The 20024-nt window shown below is 43.0% G+C and overlaps 2 protein-coding genes across 3 annotated transcripts in view; one reads left to right on the top strand and one right to left on the bottom strand.

Moving 5' to 3' along the window:
* The window catches only part of U2SURP (U2 snRNP associated SURP domain containing), a 91041-nt gene extending 87280 nt beyond the window's left edge, over positions 1–3761 (bottom strand). Inside the window, exons 1-2 of the mRNA XM_019024134.4 lie at positions 3721–3761; positions 3199–3370 (exon numbers count right to left, since the gene is read on the bottom strand). The gene's annotated coding sequence lies outside the window, so the exon portion shown is untranslated. The remainder of the gene's footprint in view (positions 1–3198; positions 3371–3720) is intronic.
* On the top strand, positions 3721–16228 carry PAQR9 (progestin and adipoQ receptor family member 9). 2 transcript variants are annotated; one of them, XM_063704281.1, is made up of 5 exons: positions 3721–3966; positions 4332–5617; positions 8089–8178; positions 14957–15016; positions 15994–16228. In XM_063704281.1, the coding sequence occupies exons 1-5, from the start codon at positions 3964–3966 to the stop codon at positions 16004–16006; spliced, it is 1452 nt and encodes a 483-aa protein (XP_063560351.1). In that variant the 5' UTR covers positions 3721–3963; the 3' UTR covers positions 16007–16228. The 2 variants fall into 2 exon arrangements, with proteins under 2 accessions (XP_063560351.1, XP_055239133.1); XM_055383158.2 differs by having other exon boundaries at positions 3721–4048.
* Positions 16229–20024: the final 3796 nt, after the last annotated feature.

Below are 20024 nucleotides of genomic sequence, written 5' to 3'. Positions count from 1 at the left end.
AAAAACAAAAAAACAGAGAGACATGCCTGTCACCCAGTCAGTAGCAGGCAGAAACAGTGCCAAATAACTCAGTCTCCCACTGCTCTCTCCCAGCCCTCTACCTGGCTTTCTGATTGCACTTGTCACTAGAGGTTGCTACAGTTACACCTGATACCATTAGATTTTCCACAATTAGGAAGCTCAGACCATATGACTTGGTAGTGACTATATGTGACCTGTCAGATCATGGCTGTTTTCCATTTGGGGAAAAGGGAAGCACTTTGTTTAAACTGTATATATATACATATATATATATATATATATATATATATATTTTTTTTTTTTTGAGACAGAGTCTTGCTGTTGCCCAGGCTGAAGTGTACTGGCACAATCACAGCTCATTGCAGCCCCTGCCTCCAGCGTTCAAGTGATTCTCCTGCCTTAGCCTCCCAAATAGCTGGGACTACAGGTATGCACCACCATGCCTGGCTAATTTTTGTATTTTTAGTGGAGACAGGGTTTCGCCATGTTGGCCAGGCTGGTCCCGTACTGCTGACCTCAAGTGATCCACCTGCCTTGGCCTCCCAAAGTGCTGGGATTACAGGCGTGCGCCATCGTGCCCAGCCTAAACTATATATTCTGAGGAGAGGGACTGAACCCTACAGAGTTCTCTCTTAATACAGAGTCCTCTCTTAATACAGAGTCTTGGGTACAATTAAGCACTAGGTCCGTAGTGCTGTGCTTTTCTTTCTTCCTTTCCTTCCTTCCTTTCCTTCTTTCCTTTTTTCTTTCCTTTCTCTCTCTCTCCTTCCTTCCTTCTCTCTCTCCTTCCTTCCTTCTTTTTCTTTCTCTCCTTTCTTTCCTTTCTTCTTTTCTTTTTCATTCTTTCTTTAGTTGGTTGTTTTCTGGCTAAAAATTAGACTAGAAAAAATTATTTCCTCTAAAAATAGGTATATTATTAGCCAATAACATGGCATATTTTTCTGCTGGTTTTACAGATAGCTAACTGCCCTTACTAAACAACATCAAATTTGCAGTGGCATTTTTACATATACTTCATGTTATTCCTGTAGAAAGAAAAAAAAACGTGTAGTTGGTCTATAAGAACATTACCAAAGCAAACCAGACTGAAAAGAGCATTCATCCCTTTTGCTACAGTTCCAACACATGACACATGACTGCATTTTACAGCCAGGAACCCTCAACACCTGGATGTACAGAGCCTCCACTGAACTACCAACACCACATTTGTGGTCTTGATTTAACTTTAATTGATAGAACTAGCTGGCATTTGCCTCTAAACGCCAGCAGTGGCTTTCCAGTGTAACTTGGTGATTCTTGTCTGTCAAAAACTTTGCAGTCAGTCCTGGTTACCTTAGAGATGCCTTATCTCCCAATGCACCTTCAGGGAATGGCACCCTGCTCATTGCTTCTGTTTAGCCAAGTCCAGAGGATGTGAGCATGGTTCCCACTGACAAGAGACAGTTTGCTGGAGTTAAAACAAACTACAAAACTCAGTCTGTGCAGGATTTGGGGGCCACATTTTTATATCTCAATTTAAAAAGTAAGAGAAATTAATTCTATAGATTGGTAGCAATTAAGGAAAAGCCATATTGCTGTTTTACTTTATAAGTTAGGTCAGTTTTGCTGTTTCCTTAGTTCCTTTTTACTGAGCTTTGTCAAGGTATAGCAAGGACAGCTAACTGGGCTCTGGCACCAGTGAACTTTCATGAACACCACTCACTCCATGGCATCAACTGGTTTTGTGCCTCAAGCAGGGTAGGGGATGTATGAGACAGGACAAAGGCAGATATCACAAAGACTTTTTGAAAGACTTAACATGAAACTTTTTTTTTACTTTATAAAATACTGATTTTTTAAAAGAATATATTTTATTAGAGTCAATCTCACCATTCTTTGTCATAAAGATAAATATTTTATCTAACTCAAGTTTTTGCATACCCATTTACAGTCTATTCCACTGTTTTGCTTGAAGTGAACTTTCTATTATATTTTTCTAGATTATGTAAGCGAGCTGATTATGGAACTAAGAGTGTGGTAAATATAAGAATTATTATAGGATCAACATTTTTTACACATGACAGCTCTGGTTGTTTGTGGAGTAACAAAGGGAATATGAAAAAAAAAAAAAAGTTCGGGCCTGCTCTGGATTCAAGTTTATCATTCCTACACTTGATTAAAACACCTAAATTTAATCAATTTTACAAATAGCCATGGGTCCTCAGTCCAGATATAAAACGAAATTAGATTTCAATTTAAAACAAGCTACAAACAGTGGAAAGCCAGAAAACACTAAAATAAGACACTGGCTAAATAACTACAATAAAATCTCACTTCTTAAAAATCCACGCCTAAAAAAAAATCCACTAGACAGGAATGTGTGGCAGTGCAGATAGGCAGAAGACTGAAGCGCACCTTTGATCTAATTGTGTAAGAGCTTGCTAAATCAGTTACTACTTGAAAGTATACTTCAGAGAGAAGACTGAAACTTCTAGAGACTGTTTCTAGCATCCTTAAGTATCTGCAGACACTTATAATACTGAATGATATCCTAGTTATAAATAATTCTTATCCATAACTTAAATCCATCTTGAGGCTCTACTAAGTAAATCTTCCTTAACCAAGTAAATCTTCCTTAACCTACTTAGAGGATGTGCAGTAGCGATGAAAGTAGCCTTTCTTTTCTTTCTTTTTTTTTTTTTTTTTTTTTTTTTTGAGACGGAGTCTCGCTCTGTCGCCAGGCTGGAGTACAGTGGCGCAATCTCGGCTCACTGCAACCTCCGCCTCCTGGGTTCCAGCGATTCTCCTGCCTCAGCCTCCCGAGTAGCTGGGACTACAGGCGTGCGCCACCACTCCCACATAATTTTTTGTATTTTTAGTAGAGACGGCGTTTCACCGTGTTGGCCAGGATGGTCTCAAATCTCTTGACCTCGTGATCTGTGTGCTGGGAATACAGGCGTGAGCCACCGCGCCCGGCCTTAAGCCCCTTTCTTTAAGGCTCAAGGGCATATTTTCACACTGCAGTGCATCACAACCGTTTTCATTCTTCCAGTGTTCCTTTCTTCTGGTCTCCAGCCACCCAACTTAGCCTGCCAGGTACTTCTGATTAATTACATATAAGATTTATCCAAGCCACCCCCTCCGTTTCTACCAACTGGACTTCATTCTCTTCAGTTCCTGCTAGAATGCACCTCCTACCTGAAGTCTTCCCTCATCAATGCCCTCCATGATCAGCCTTTGACTCTGGAATCCCTTAATATATTCCTCAGATCGTTAGAGGTTTTCTGAGGCATCATCTGAGATTTTTCATTAAATTGTGGAGTCTGAGCAGCCAGTCCTGAGCTGTCGGACTCAGTTCCAAATAGAAGTCCTAGTTAAAGACACAAAAACAAGAAGATGGGTTAGCTGTGGTTCGAAGAGCTGGTGAGCGCGACCACAGGGCAGCTTGCGGACGGTTCTTTCGGACAGGACAAGGGCGAGGGAAACGGGAGAATGGTGACGCACCTGAGTGCGCCCACTAGACGAAAGAAGACCAACTAAGGCTTCGTGTAGTGCGTAGACAGGCCGACACACACACACACTAACACACACGCAAAGACAGAGAGGGAGCGAGAGGCGCATCCCCAGGTAGCTGACAATGACACGGCCCCGATCCGGACGCGGGCTTAAAGCCCCCCGACTTCCGGAGTGCCCCCCTCCCCGGCGACCTCCGGAGATTACCGCTGGCGCATCTCTCCGCCCTGCCCGGCTCCGGCGCCCTCCCCTCCCCCCGCAGCCGCAGCTCCCCGCCCCCCGCGAACGCGGCTCCCCAGTGTCCTCCAGAACGCCCGCGTGGCTGTCGGGTTTCGAACCCCAGGCCGACTCTAGTACTCGGCGCGCGCGCCGCCGCGTCGCCGACCAGCCTGCGGCCCCCGCATCAATCATTAACGGGGCGGCCCGGGCTGCGGCGGCCCGAGGAGGGGGATGGTACGGAACTCGAGACAGGGGACAACTCTATCCCCCGAAGCGGCCGCGAAACCCTAGCCTGGGAGGCCCCCGCCCTTCCTCGGTGCGCCCGTCCCTCCCTCCGCGCCTCGGCTCGCACATCCCCGCCTCCCGCTCCGGGGGCGGCGGCGGCGGCGGCGGAGGCACCCGCACCGCGCGATGCCCAGTCACCGCTGCCGCGCTGCCGCCGCAGTCCGCCGCGCCGCCGCCGCTGCCGCAGCGCGGGCGGCCGCGCGCCGGTAGCAGGGGCTTGGCGAGGAAGCCGCTGAGCCTCGCGCGCTCCGCGCTCCTGGCGGTCGCAGCGCTGCCTATTAATTGATTCTCTTATTGATTTATTTAATTTTTAGGAGCGGCTGCTCGGAGGCACGGGTCTTCTTCTAAACCTGCAGCGACGCCCCCGGCGTGGGCACAAAGGCTCCGACGGCGGCCGGCGGGGGCTGCCCAGCGCCCGGGAGCCGGCGCCAGAGGTCGCCTGCGCGCGCCCTAGCCGAGCCCCGGGCACCATGCCGCGGCGCCTGCAGCCCCGGGGCGCGGGCACAAAAGGCCCTCCGGCCCCGGCCCCGGCAGCTTCGGAGGCCGCCCGGAACTCCCACTCTGCCGCCTCCCGGGACCCCCCAGCGTCTGCCAAGCCGCTGCTGCGCTGGGACGAGGTGCCCGACGACTTCGTGGAGTGCTTCATCCTGTCGGGCTACCGGCGTCTGCCGTGCACGGCCCAGGAGTGCCTAGCCTCGGTGCTGAAGCCTACCAACGAGACGCTCAACTTCTGGACGCACTTCATCCCGCTGCTGCTGTTCCTGAGCAAGTTCTGCCGTCTGTTCTTCCTGAGCGGCGGCGACGTGCCCTTCCACCACCCGTGGCTGCTACCGTTGTGGTGCTACGCGTCGGGAGTGCTGCTGACCTTCGCCATGAGCTGCACGGCGCACGTGTTCAGCTGCCTGTCGCTGCGCCTGCGCGCCGCCTTCTTCTACCTGGACTACGCGTCCATCAGCTACTACGGCTTCGGCAGCACGGTGGCCTACTACTACTACCTGTTGCCAGGCCTCAGCTTGCTGGATGCCAGAGTCATGACTCCATACTTGCAGCAGCGCCTGGGCTGGCACGTGGACTGCACGCGCCTTATCGCCGCCTACCGCGCCCTGGTGCTGCCTGTGGCCTTCGTGCTGGCGGTGGCTTGCACTGTGGCCTGCTGCAAGAGCCGTACCGACTGGTGTACCTACCCGTTCGCGCTGCGCACCTTCGTCTTCGTCATGCCGCTCAGCATGGCCTGCCCCATTATGCTCGAGAGCTGGCTCTTCGACCTGCGTGGGGAGAACCCCACACTCTTCGTGCACTTCTACCGCCGCTACTTCTGGCTGGTGGTGGCCGCCTTCTTCAACGTGAGCAAGATCCCCGAGCGCATCCAGCCGGGTCTTTTCGACATCATCGGCCACAGCCACCAGCTCTTCCACATCTTCACCTTCCTCAGCATCTACGACCAGGTGTACTACGTAGAAGAGGGCCTGCGCCAGTTCCTCCAGGCGCCGCCTGCCGCACCCACTTTCTCGGGTACTGTGGGCTACATGCTGCTGCTGGTGGTCTGCCTGGGGCTGGTCATCAGGAAGTTCCTAAACAGCTCCGAATTCTGCAGTAAAAAGTGAGCCTCCGCCTTGGAGGAGACTACTGGTTCGCCCATCTGTTTGGAGTTTCTGTTGTTGCTATTGTTGGTTTGTTTTAAAATTTCATTGTGTTTTCTTCTTTGCTCAAGGAAGGTGCTGCAAAACCATAGGGAAAAAGTTCACTGCTACAAAAAAATCCCAACCCACTGGAGGCTTTGAAGTAGGGAGGTTGGCAGGGGTGGTCAAGCGGGAGGGAGATAGTCACTTGTTCTTGCCCCTGGAAAAAATTCAGGTGATGTCTTTGACATCCAGGGATTTCTCAAAGGCAGTGAGTAAAATCCCAAATAAAGCCCCAAAGAGTTTGCTTTTCCAATCATCTGTGCCATTGGTAATAAGGAGTAGCCCCTATGAGGTCAGGTACACAGTAAAGAGGGTAAATAGAATCCTTGGGAACTTCTGTTTCAGTCTGAGGAATGCTTGGATTTGTCAAAAGAATGGAGCTTTGTAGGAAACAGGCACAAAGACGCAAACCCAGGGCTTAACCTGCTAGAAAATGCATGGAATGTGAACACAAGTTAATTATTTCAAAATGTTTTTCAGATGTTATTTAAATAGTAATATATACATTGATTTTTCATAATTTATCAAAGCCTGTGGTACGCACTGAATTTTCTTTGTCACATAGTTTTGAATTTCACAGCCTTCTGCATTGCATACACTTGAACTGGACATCAGGGGAAGCTGCTTGAGAGTCTCAACTTTCTTAAACAGTGTTTTCTGAAGGCATGTGTCATGATACAACTGTGAATTCTACCTTAGGGACTCTGGTTAAACTATTGGTGAGGAGCTCGAGTGGTTTGTATAGACCCCAGATTTTTGTTTACTTTAATGTATTCCACAAAACCCATCCTGGTTTTTGTTAGTTTGTTTTGTTTTTAATCTTTTTTTTCCCTTCTCTACTTATTTAAATTGCCACTGGAATAAATGTGCCTTTTGAAGCAAAGTCCAAATGACTGGTCCTCAAACACAGTTTCTTACATGGGGAGAGTAGTAAGAATTAGCTTTTCTTACCTGACTGCAAATCAAGGTTTCATGGTCCATCCAGGAGGGCAGAAGATGGTGTTGGTTTCAAGTTTTTGGTGGGATTGGAGATAGCTTACAGGAGCATGCAGAGCATTTGAGTTCCCAACAAGGACAAAGAGCCAACCCTCTAATGTAGATGTGTTTCTAATGCAGCCATGGGAGAAGTTCTAGACTGATGCCATCCATCCTTGCTTAAAATTAAAAACATAATATCCAAGAATAAACGAGGCAGTTTTATTATGAAAGGCAGGAGCACATTATTGAGTTGTCACTGAAAACTTTGAGTTAAATAAGATTACACTTGCCTAGTTAAACGCTGAAGTTTGATTTGGTTCCAGACTATGGAAATGATGGGCAGTCACCCTAAATCCTTGAAACATTCATGAACATGTCCCTGAGATCCTTTCTAACAAACAGATTAGCCAATGTTATTTAGGCATTTCTTACATATGCTAACCTGTAATTGAGATGGCCACTCTAGATTAACACAAACCACTGAGATGACTTGTTTAAATACTTACCACACTTCCTGGTAGGTCATTTTGTTAGAAGCCAAATAAGTCATTGATTGGGAGTTTTTTTTGTTTTGTTTTGTTTGGAGACATGTGTGCCTTTACTGGCTCAGCAGGAGGAGTGGGTGGCCCTCATACCCAGCCAGCTGTACTTCACTGGCTTGTAGGTGATGGAGAGCTTGCCCAGGTAGTGGTGGCTCATCTTGGGCTTGATCTCCACCGCCTAGTTGAAGGTCTTGGGCAGGATGATCATGTCCCACAGGTGCATCTTGATTTTATGATATAACTTAGATCATGCATATGAGGTATATGAACACTTACCTCAGCACTGGTAGGTTGGCGCTTCTAAAACAATTGCTGCTTTTGTTTATGCTTTTAATCACTTCTCTGTAAACAGAGAAGCTCAGCACAATTCCCTGGAGGAACCGGTATCCTTGTGTGTGTTACTTTGCACATAGAAGTTAAATTTATATATGTCTATATTTAATTTAGAATCTCTTATTGAGATTGTAAATACACTTTGCACAGTTGTTGACGAGTGTCAGTGTCTCATCCTTTGTGAAGTGCAAGGAGATTCCTGTTAGGTTACAGAGGCTAATTTGTACTTACCACAGATGTTATTCCTCAGCTGTAACTTAATTCAGTAGATGCATTCAAGGACAACTGTGGAAATCAGGATATTTCCACATGCAAATTTATTTGCATGTCAATTGTTGTTTTTTCTAGAGCCCCAAAGAACATTGGTTTGGAAGCTAGAGAAACAGGGTGAAGCGTATTATGTAGTTTCTTTGTAAAATGGGACCTCAATTTCAGAAGGAACTTTCAGGAGGAAGACTTCTAGCAAGGATTAATGAGTTTGAGAACAATAACTAAAACACCAAATTTGTCATTTTAATTTTTTGTTGTTCTTCCAGGTCCACAGACAGAATTCTCTTCTTGTCCTGTGTCTTTGACCTTAAGGAGAGGCCACTTAAGGATAAAATTATACCCATATCATTTTTCAGGTGATTATGCTGCGTGAGTACAGTGAGATGACACACTTTTTGCCACACAGGTTTCAGCACCCAGTATGTCCCAGAGAGAATGAGGATTCACTTTCCTCTTCCCTTTGCCTTTTCCTTCGTCCACTGTTCTTTCCCATTCCGTCTTAGATTTTGTAGACCACATATAATAATGACAAGAGGACATTCTAGTTGAAAACTGGTTTGGCTTCGCTTCATGTTTGCAAATAGGTACCATATACACTAGTCAAAGCCAGGGATGATTTGTTAAACTATACAGTTTATTTGCTGAATTTATTAAATTTCTTGATGTTTTAGAAGCAAATATTTACTTTGAATCTCCCCATTTGCATGGAACTATCCAGGTTTATTACATATTTCAAGGTAATGTGGCAATCAGAACAATATATATTTTAAAATATTTTTCACACTTTCCATTTTGCCACATTAAAATTCAGTTTTACTTTATTGTGTTCAGCTGTTTGAAATGTAGGACAAATTATAAATAAGAATTCAGTCCATTATCTATGTACAACCTATTTCGGCAGTAGAATTTTGAAGCATATTATGTAATATGTTTCATTTTTACTTGTTAGTCATGATCTGGATGACATCTCAAGGAGCGGCGCCATAGAGTCATGCCTGGAAAATGAAGGTGTTTGACTTCGGTGCCTGTCACCCCGTGGGTTGGTCTCTGGGGCTGACTCAGACTGACTTAGTTGGCTAATGGGGTTCCTTTCTTCCCTGCCGTTCTTGCAGCTCAGGTGAAGAGGATGACCTTCCCAGAGAGAGGAAATGAGTTCCTCGGTCATGTCATGACTGGCTTGTAAAAATAAATGTGAACTTTTCCACTAGCCATACACTTTCTATAAATAGCCCAGGGAGAAAGTATGGGGCTACAGAGCTGGACAGAGTGGCCTTCATATGTTTCCATTCATAAATCCAGCTTGTAAGTGCTTGCAGTCAAAAAACAATTTAGCCTAATTTATAGTGATACTTCGTAGGAATCATTTCTAAGAATGCAAAATTTTGGGACTGGTGATTTATATCATTTTTTCCTGATTTGGTGCCAACTCTGAGGACTAACAGCAATAATAAACAGGAATTTTTATCTTTAAATCTCTTCATAACTTTAATTAGTTAATCTGCACAAAGCTATAATAGGAGACAGGTATGGTGGGAGTTATCTCCATTTCAAGGCTCTATAGTTGGTCCAAGGTGACAGGATTAAGTTTTCAAACTGGCATTAGAATGCGGAGACCATTGTCTGCTCAACTGTGTTTACTAGTTTGCATGGCTATGATGCCTGGCCAAGCACACAGACACTAATTGGAAAAAGAGATATAGATACAGTCCCTTAATTGACTAACTTTAAAATTGAGCAAAGTAAGATATGGCTGTCTTTGAAATTAGATCAAAATATCTCAAACAAAATGTTATCAGCCACTTAAAATGGTTGTTACCATCTTGTTCTTCAACTGTTGAAGTTTACCACTGCTGACTTCACTCTGTCAGCAATATTTGAGCTGTTCATTCATGCACTCGTATCATACCTTTCATGATCTTTGAGCACCTACTGTGTGTAAGACATTGGGTAAGGACCCGTCCGTATTATTACAGCCATTACCCTTTTGTCTTCTGGTGGAAGAGAGAAGCCCCAGAAAGTCTCTCTGGCCAGGAACCAAACTCTGACCTTGGCTGTAGGTAGAATGCTGTAAGTCCCTGAGTTTGGGTCTCTTTTTTTGCTAGCATAAGTGCAATCCATAGAATCTTATTTCTATTCACATGCTGACTTCCTCAGCAATCAATTTCTTTCTTTTTTCTTTTTCTGTGTGCTCCTAGGCCTATTGTTAAAAATAACTTGAAAATGTAATGTACAATCCAAGTGAGGGGATAGTCGGCATATGTACAGAATTGAAAAACTTATCACTAATATTATGAAAACACTAATAATGATAACTATTGGAAGATTGATAGTATTCATACTATTATGAAGAGTGGATCATCCAAAGTGCCTAAATTGAGATGTCTTTAAGTGTCTGAATTTTATAGTGTAATAAAACAAACAAACAAACCAATCACACACATAAGAAGGTAAATGGTTAGATCTCCAAAATTAACTGAGATTAACTAATGCTCTCTAGCCTTTTAGGATCTTTGTGTTGTAACTTATGAAACATGTCTTAGAAAACATTAATCTGGAGGAAATCATTAAAAAGTGTCAGATGTAAAAAAGATAGGAAGAATGCATGGGAAGGGGAGAACAAAGAGGATTAGAGTCAAACAGTCAGAATGGGGCAGCAAGTTCAACTGTGCAGTTAGCCTAAGTTTTAAATTTTGTCCTTAGAAAAGCATGTGAACTCCCAGGGTGTTAGTGTTCGAGTAGACAGGCAAGGAATTCTGTTTGTCAGCTTAACCACATCTTGTAGCATTTGACCTGAGCACGAGTGTCCAGGTATATTTTGAGTGGTACATTTATCTCCTGGCTTAAAGCCCTTAATTTGTTTCCATAGAATTAGGACAGAGGCAAAAAGGCATTACGGGATAGCACCAGCCAATTGTACATCACCTTTTGAATCATTTTCTTGAAGGATTGTCAATATTCTCTGACATATATCACCTGACAAAAAGCGAACAAGCCTAGATAAACTGAAAAAGGAAGCATTCAGTGGTTGAAGCTGAGCACTACTGTGTTCTTTTGTGAGAGGCCACACGTTTTCTTATTGAAGATTTGGCTTCTTCAGTATTGTGAATAATTATTTCTTAATTGTGAAAATGGACGTCAGTTCTTCTTAGTCACTCTTCCAAAAGCTAATACAAATTTCTGTTGTTGTCATTTAAAAAAGGATAACTGTATTGCATTTCTGGTTTGCAGATTTCTAACCAGTTTGTAGGCATTTTTTGTTCTAGAGTGGCTTCTTAAGAATCTGTGAGCAAGTTGCAGAATTAGAGTGTTTATTTATAGGTCAGGGGCCAAGAATGCTCATTTAGCTGTTAATTGTGGCAGGATGTGACTTTTGAAAGCTCTGAACATATACCTATATGCAACAGTATGCACACTTATTTACTATTTAGCTCAGTGGAAAAACAGCCTGTTCTTTGAGCTTTTGAGAATGTTTCCCAATGTATTGTGCTTCTAAATGTAATGCACTTGCTTTAATGCTTTTGTTCTCAATCAGTCTCTGGAAGCTATTCCAAACATGGCATTTCTCAAGGAAAATTTCTTGAATGTGCAAAATTATTCTCCAATGTGTAAAAGTGACAGGCCACCTTTCCCTCATGCCTTATACCTCCACCCAAAATACGCAATAAGCACTCAAGGCAGAATGGGGGGTCTTCAGGTGGTCATTTGGCCATGCTGTAAAGATGGCCCTGCTTCTCCCAGTACACCATGATATTGAAGAAGGACACTGTGTAAATAAACTCTTGTTTCTAGATAAAGCATGGGGACACAATTTCATTTCTTCTTAGTTCCATCTCTAGTTGGAAAGCATAATCTGTTTTTAATATGCTGGATGCAAAAAATAAAATTCATGGGAAAATTTTTTTAAAAAGTATTTTAATTTTATATTTGTAAAGTTTCTAATAGACATTTGTTTGTAAAAACAGGCCTTAGCACATAAGTGAGAACCAGAGCTTTTTGGAAAGACTCATCTTTATCCGGGGAGTTTAATCACCTTGAGCTCTTACCCAAATGATAAAGACCTAGTAGGTCTTTAAAAATGTAAATAATGTATAGTTTAAAGAAGGATACAAATCGTTTTTTAAAAAAGAAGAAAACACATGAGATAGGTTTTAGGTGTGTCTCATGGCTAAATTTTAAAGTCTTTTTAAAAATTCTGGTTAGAAACTTTATTAAATTCCCTCTTCCAGCAAAACCTAGCACAGAAGGTCTACTTTTCGAACAGGCTGGTTTTCTTTTCTGGAGGCTATGAACAAAATTATTCTAGCCAATCAACTGAGTACCAAGGCAATAAAGAGGTGAGGCACCTTTCACTTTGATGAGTTTATAAGCATGGTGAATAACATAGCCAATAAAATGTACAGCCCTGAAACTCTGTCCCTTGTTTCTTCAGAGTAGAAAGAAGAATAAGCCCCATGCCATCACTATATGGACTAGAAAAAGGCTTTCTGTGTTTCAGGGCTGGGGGAGGATTCTGTGGCTGCCTTTTTTTTTTTTTTTTGAATTTGTATAGACCACGTGGTCGCTCTGAACTCTCTTCATTTCAGCCGTCTCCCAGGCCATTTTCACTACCCTTGAAACTTCACTTTCCACATATCCAGCTTGAAGAGAAAAGATTTCTAAAAGGATTCCATGTGTATTTAGGCCTTCTCCAACCATCTGCCTTATGAGGTTCACCCATTTCCAAACAAAGGTTTTAAATACGGTGACTGTTCTTGGATTTGCAAGAATGTACAACCAGCAGGTCCCCTTTTGCAGTAAAGGGCATTATACTTGAAGGGCCATACTCATTTTTTCCTCAGGTCAGAGGCAGAGGGAAGAGTTAACAGTGATCAAATAGAGACCTTCAAGTGTCTGTTTTTTGTTTTTGTTTTTAAGTTCATTTAAGGGTGATGACGGAGAAAGAAGGGAGTAAAAATGATGCGTGCACAAAGAAATTTTTCCCATTGCTTGCCAGATTCATTCTTTTTAGGCTACCCTTACTCCAGTCCTTACCTACATCCTAAAGAACTGTATTTAGCTAGCAAGAGAGGCATTCTCAGGATACGTGAGCTTCCAGGCATGGACTAACATGTGGTTTCAAATCAATAGTGTATTCTAACAGAAAAGCATTACTTAATCTTAATTCTCCATTATGTGATAAAATAATCTATAGAAATAGGTATCACTTTGGCCAGTTCTGTGCATGTAGCTGAAAAAAAAAATGTGCCACATTTCTGTTGTATGATTTGCTATGATTTTGGTTTTCTGAGACATTTGTTCCCTACAGTCTTGAATATGAAATTCTGTGTAAATAATATAACTATGCATTTTTGCTGAAAAACAAATGTATGAAATAAGAATAAATTATTTGTAAGCACAGTGTTTAGGATCGTACACATCTGTGCATGTCCAACAGTTATCTTTCAGCAACAGGGTATTCCTAAATTAACAGTAAAATATTCATAACACTAATAAACAAGATAAGAAAAAACATTACCCTTTTCATAAAATGCAGCAGGCAGAAGGCAAGAGTATAAGTTTATCCTGAAGCACCCTAAGTATATTACTTTTTTATCATATTAGATAAATTAAAAAGAAAATTCATGTATTACTTTGAAGCCATATCTTGTAAGAAAATACTTATATAACCCAGGTTATGAAATGTTTTCTTCCACCTTTCTGTTTTTCAAAAGCATATAGGGTCCATGGGCTTCTGTGTAACACATCTTGTCCCAGAACCTTGGTGATGTGTGTGAACTTACAGTATCTCTGTCCTAAATAACCCCAGCAAGGGAGATCCAACTTCAACTCTTAAACTTTGTGGTGATGGCTAAGTCTTTAAATCATGTTGATTATTGTTTCAGAGGTTTTTGGTTATCAGGAACAGAAAACTCTCATGAAGGAAAAAAAGGTTTGTAGGAGGAACACTGGGGAGTGCACATAGCTGACCACCCAGGCCTCAGGAAGGAAGGGAGCAGGGCAGTGCTAGAGATTCTGGTGAGAAACCCCTGCCTCTCCAGGGCTCTGCCACCAGATGAACTAGCTTCAGGGCACTGCCACCAGATGAGCCATGGTCAGCTTTTTCCTGGCCTTGTTGTGTCTGTCCCCAATTCAAATTCCTGGAAAAGAGTATCAGATTGGCCTACCTGAGGTCACATGGACTCCTCTAGAGACAAGGTATGGGTGCCTGTGATTTGAGCCCTTTCCAGAACCACATGGAGGGTGGAGGTTAGTTCCCACAGGAAGGGATGATGGGCAGACAAAAACAACAGCTGTCCACTTCATCCAACCCATTGGCTGTCTGGTCCACAGGCATTCCACTATAATCCCCACTCCTGAGGAGTGTGTGGGCAAAGATCATGGGAGACTGGCGGTTTGAGCCATGTGCACTGTGTAAAGTGCTTTCCAAGCCAAGTGTCTTACCAGTGTGGGGTCCCTGTTAAAGCTCCGGAGCATGTGGAGAAGGAGGGAAGAAAACCATGCTAACAGCCCAAAACAATAGCAACCACAGCCCAGCCCCTAGCTGGCTAGCACACACTCTCCTTTTTTATATATGCTTTCCTTAATGTAATACAACTTTTATTTGTACCATCGAAGCACTCTTGTCCCCTTTCCCAAAGACAACCCAAAGCTGCCTTCACTTAGAACAGCAGCAAACTTCCAGCACTCAGGTTCTCCATGTGAATGAAGGGAATTCCCTTCATTCAGGTCAGGATGTGGCTAAATAAGACATTCAGCCACCCCCAACTCACTGTAGAAAGGTGGAGAATTGGCTAGCTGAGAGGCAAACTCCCACCCCGAATAGCATACCATTTCTAATGGCGTACTGTGCCACCAGTATACGGCAGCCATCACCCCCTGTGGCCTAGGATGGCCAAGGCCTCCACAAGCTGGTAGTGGAATGAGTTCTTCAGGTTCTGTGTGCTGGGAAGATCTCTGTCTACCTTGCTCCAGGGCCACTCCTAAGAGGGCTGCTCCATTTGGGCTGTCTCGTATCTCTTGAGCCTGTGCAAAATATCTGCTTGTTTGCTTTTAGATTCACGTTCCCATACTTCCCTTCATCTGCTCTGTATTGGAGCTGATTCTCAGCTCTCTTGCCCTCTGGCTTTTTGTTAGGTTCTGCCAAGGGGACAAATCATGGAAGATTGGATTGGAACAAAAAGCAGCAGAAGGCAGGTAAGTTTTCCTGTCCTTCCCCACTCTTCTTGTTTTTTCCTGGAGTCCTCAGCCCTGGCTGCTACTAGCAGTCACAGTGTAATCTTGAGGGAAGACAAGAAGGAAGCCAGAACATAGAGTGGGGCCAAACAAAGTAACTCACAAAGGAAGCCTTGATCAAACTGTGCTTGAGGCCCACCTCTACACCTTTGGACTTTTCCATGTGAGCCGATACATTTCCTTCATTTTACAATTGAGTTTAAGTTATATTTATGCCTTGTAATCAGAAGTATCTTAACAGATCCATAAAATTTGCTAACTTCTCAGCCATGTATAACAGGATTTGCACAGCTCCCATCCCACCATGACTGAGCCAGTCCCACGTTTTAGAATCTACCTATTAGATATTTGTGATACTTCATTTTTTAAGTACAGATATGCTGTATTAGGACTCAAAGCTACCCAGTGACCCCGAAGTGATGCCTGAACTGCTCTCTCCCATTCTTTATTGCAGATATTTCAAATATCTGACCCTACCACTCCCACCCTCTCCTCAACTCTGATCTTACCACTTCCTACCTTTTCAAGAACCACACTCTATCCATCACACATTGTTCTCCTGTATGTTCATCAACTACTTCTACTCAATAGGATTACTCCTACAAGAATTTAAAAATGTACTACTAGTCTCTCCCACCTTCTAAAATGAGAAAGTCACCCTCTCCCCACTATGTCACACTCTAACAACACCCCCCCCCTTCTTTTCACAGCCAGGCTTTTTTGAAAGAGTAGTGCACACCGCCTTTGTTTTTGTACCTCCCACTCACTCCTTTACCCACTGCATTCTGGCTTCATTAAGCTCACTAGAATGATTCTTCTAAGATTTCCATCGGCCTCCTTGTTGATGGATAAACTTTTCTGAGATCCTCTTTCCCATTCTGTTCTCTTTGAAACGCTCTTCCTTTGGCCTGTGTGACTTTTGTACTACTCTTTTACAGTCTCCTCTGCTGACTTTCATGCCTGACATCAGTTTTCTCAAAGAGTAAAGACAGAGCATCTATACCGGTATAGTTGAAGGACTTTGGTCAGTGGCTTCCTGGTTCTGCCACTTTCTGTCAGCTTTCCTGCTCAATTTAGAGACATTCTAATTCTTGTTCAGAAAACCTTGAGTCCACTCCTATAATTCTTCTAGTGAGTTTGTAAGCCAACCAATGCCTACTAATAAATCCCCTTTAGCACCAACTAGCTTGAGTAGATTCTGTTGTCTGCAATTGACCCCAAACTGATATATCAGGTAAGCAGAAAAGGATGGTGATCAGGAATGCTCTTTATTCCCCAAATCAATCATTGGCAAGTAGTCTACTGGGCCTTGAATTTTTTATCTTTAATTTTCCTTGGCAAAACAAAGCAGGTTCTGAATCAGACAGCTACTTCAGAGAGTTTGATTCTATTTCAAAGCAAAAAAAGAAACACTAGGAAAATAATTACCTAGGAATTTTTTTCCATAATGTTTACTTAAAATGGGTAAAGGGAGACACAATATGGATACTTAGAATATATGTCAAATGAAAAAGTCTCAAATAAATCCAGGCTTGGTTCAGTGGTTCATGCCTGTAATCCCAGCACTTTGGGAGGCCAAGCAGGCGGGTCACTTGAGGCTAGGAATTTGACACCAGCCTGGGCAACATAGCAAGACCCCATCTTTATAGAAAATTTAAAAATAAAAATAACTAAAATAAAATAAATCCTATGAACAATAAGTGCTATTCTCATGTATCAATGTCATCTATATAAAGTTCATATATAAATTCAACCCCTAATAACCAAAAATTCACTAAAGAATATTCAGAATTCTAACACTGGGTGAGAATCCTGTAAGTCTTTGATCTAAAAAATTAACTGTGGTCCTCCATTCCAGTGGGGAATGGCCAGAATGAGTCAGGATCTCAGCACTGCTTGGTTTCCTCTTTCCCTGGACAAAGGTATTTATCCCTGTAATGCATCCCTCTGCTTCTGCTAGCAGTGCCCTGAATTTCCTTTGAGGAATAATCCTTCCTACTGAAGCTTGGTGGGACTGCAATCCAAGGTAGCCCTGCAAGCCCAGAGTTTCTCTCAATTCTTTATTCTCCGTGACTTGCCTGCACAGGTCTTCATATAATTCTCTGAGCTACCCCATAGCCTTTCAATACATTATTTCTTTACTTTTTGTTCCTTTTTCCCACCTTGAGTTCATCGGAAGGTTCCCATTTCCTGTAATGAAAGAATATTGACTGAGGACTTAAGAGTTTCCAGTATGGGATGTAAGGAGCTTAGAAGTTGTCACTCCATCTTAACAAGTAAAAAGCTGAACTGAAAAATCAACAACTCTTCTTGGGTCCATCAGAGACATGAAGTCACAGAGCAAACTGCTGCCCCCCAGAATTGGAGAGACAAACAGGTAGACACAGAGAATCACAATTTAACAGAGCAGGAACCCACAAGGAGAAATTTCTGCAAGAACCAGTACCAAGTTCTTTTGTTCCCTGTACATCATGACTAGTTTCCAACAAAAAATTACAAGGCTTACCAAAAGGCAAAAAACACAGTTTGAAGAAACAGAGCAAGCATGAGAACAGGCTCAGATATGACAGGGATGTTGGAATTATCAGGTTGGGAATTTAAAATAATTATGCTAAAGGTTCTAATGGAAAAATAAACAATATGCAAGAACCAACAGATAATGTACAAAGAGATGAAAGTTCTGAGAAAGAATCAAGCATAAATGCTAGAAATCAAGAACATTGTGACATGAAGAATGCTTTGATGGGCTCATTACTAGGCTAGACCCTGCTGAGTAAAGAATCAGCTTGAGGCTATGTCACTAGAAACTTCTAAAACTGAAAAACAAAGAAAAAAAGACTAGAAAAAAATCAGAAGAGAATATTCAAGAACCGTGGGGCAATTACAAAAGGTGTAACCTACACTTAATGGGAATACAAAAAGAAGAAAGGGAGAGGGGAACAGAAGGATCAAATAAACACCCACTCAAACTCTGCAGCTTGAAAGGAAATGATATTCCACATAGAGACAAGACTTTTGAATTACTTTCTCTCTTCCCTTTCTCACAAGTCCACTATCAGTTTCTGACCTCCAAAAACTTTTTTCTTAAGAGCTGAAAAAATTCCTAAAAGAAATGGAAGATGGAAGATTTAAGGAAACTGATTAACTTTGCAATTTATAAATAAATTTTAAGCCATAGGATTAATAAGAGGCTTCACATCCTGCCTGCTCCCGTAATGTCCATTCTCTCTATCTTGATCCTCTGCAGTTGTAAAAATATATGTGGAAAACTGAAAGGTGGGCAGAAGTGAACATTTATTAGTACAAAATGTAATTCTCTAAGAGCTACTTTACTACTTCAGGATGACCTGAGTGAAGCTAATGGCCTAGTTTTTACTCCAGCTCTTATTAATTCAGTGGTTGACTGCATTAGTTCATCCCTACCTCACTGTCTATCTGTTTTGAGGGTAGGATCTATAAATATCGGTTTAGAGTTCTCTCAGATTCTTACTTTAGTTGCACAGAAATGTCATAAAGTACAAAAGGAAGCAGGTTTAAGGAAATAGATAATTCTACAGATACATGTAACAAGCCAACTATAAGAAGATCATGTCCCAGTTCTCGCCTGTTGTTATCTTTATTTTGGTTTGATTTTTTTGTTTTGATTTGATTTTTTTACTTTTGATTTTGGTGTTTTCTTTTTGCCAAGCTCCTAGAGAAAGCATCAAATATAAAAGCTAGCAGATGTGAAATCCTGCCAGAAGCCCCTCACTTTGATTTCTGGTGTCACCTATGTCTTGCCAAATGTAAAGCTTGTTAATATACAGGTGCCAGTTTGTCACATAAACACGTAAGGGGATCCAGGGCCAGTGGTATAAATCATGGTGCCTCGCCATGAAACCTGGCTACAATGAACTTAAAGAGAACAGCTTAAAAGGAAAAGCTGGCCGGGCGTGGTGGCTCACGCCTGTAATCCCAGCACTTTGGGAGGCCGAGGCAGGCGGATCACCTGATGTCGGGAGTTCAAGACCAGCCTGACCAACATGGAGAAACCCCGTCTCTACTAAAAATACAAAAATATTAGTTGGGCATGTGGTGCATGCCTGTAATCTCAGCTACTCGGGAGGCTGAGGCAGGAGAATCGCTTGAACCCGGGAGGTGGAGGTTGCAGTGAGCCAAGATCGTGCCATTGCACTCTAGCCTGGGCAACAAGAGCGAAACTCAGTCTCAAAAAAAAAAAAAAAAAGGAAAAGCTTGGGGGTAGGGGGGTCCTTGGCATCAGGTGGCAACTCTACCACTTTCTCTCCATTCAACTGTTTGTCAAACAGTTGACAAACTGTCATTTTAGTCCCCAGGCCATCATTTGCGCTATTGTGGCAGGGGAGCTGTCCTAGAAGGTTGAGTCACAGCCACACTGAGTCAGACTCAAGTATGGCGAAGATGAGGTTCTCCCCTTGTTCTTGGGCATAACAAAATGGGTCTTGTCATACGAATACCAGAGTACCTTTTAAAAAAAACAAACCTTTTTCTCCTGGTCCTCGCTGTCCAGTCCCGTAGCTGGTTTTGACAGACATCTGCCAAGCTTCAGTGTCACTTGGCTGCCACTAAAATCACTGGTGATTATTCACAATCTCCCTTAAGAAATCTCTAACAGGAAACAAGTGCCATCCTGAAAAATGGGACGGTGTGTCTGGAACAGCTGCCCAGGTGTTCGGAGCACCTTAGGATCCAGCCTGGTCCTTGTGTCTTGGTGCACTGTCCCCACTGTCCTTGCGGTGGACACGGAGTTGGATGACTGCCCAGGCAGGCAACCTTGTGGAGGGGCAGTCTGAAGTTCCTTAACAGTAGGGAGGAAAAAGCGGGACCTCCAAGGCGGGGATGGGGGATTCTGACATTCCAGTGGTCACACACACACACACACACACACACACACACACACACACACACAACTCAGAAACACCCCGGTCACCGTGAGACGATCTGCAAGCTG

The sequence above is a fragment of the Gorilla gorilla genome, chromosome 2 (assembly GCF_029281585.2).
Source record: "Gorilla gorilla gorilla isolate KB3781 chromosome 2, NHGRI_mGorGor1-v2.1_pri, whole genome shotgun sequence".
NCBI classification, from domain to species: Eukaryota; Metazoa; Chordata; class Mammalia; order Primates; family Hominidae; genus Gorilla; species Gorilla gorilla.
The sequence above is the reverse complement of the archived record's forward strand: the minus strand, read 5'-3'. Positions and strand labels throughout refer to the sequence as shown.

Excerpts from the sequence above, each read along its gene's own strand:
- PAQR9 (XM_063704281.1), top strand. Across the intron at positions 5,618-8,088 it reads TCCGAATTCTGCAGTAAAAA|GTCCACAGACAGAATTCTCT; the intron begins GTGAGCCTCCGC and ends TTGTTCTTCCAG. Across the intron at positions 8,179-14,956 it reads ATACCCATATCATTTTTCAG|GTTCTGCCAAGGGGACAAAT; the intron begins GTGATTATGCTG and ends GCTTTTTGTTAG.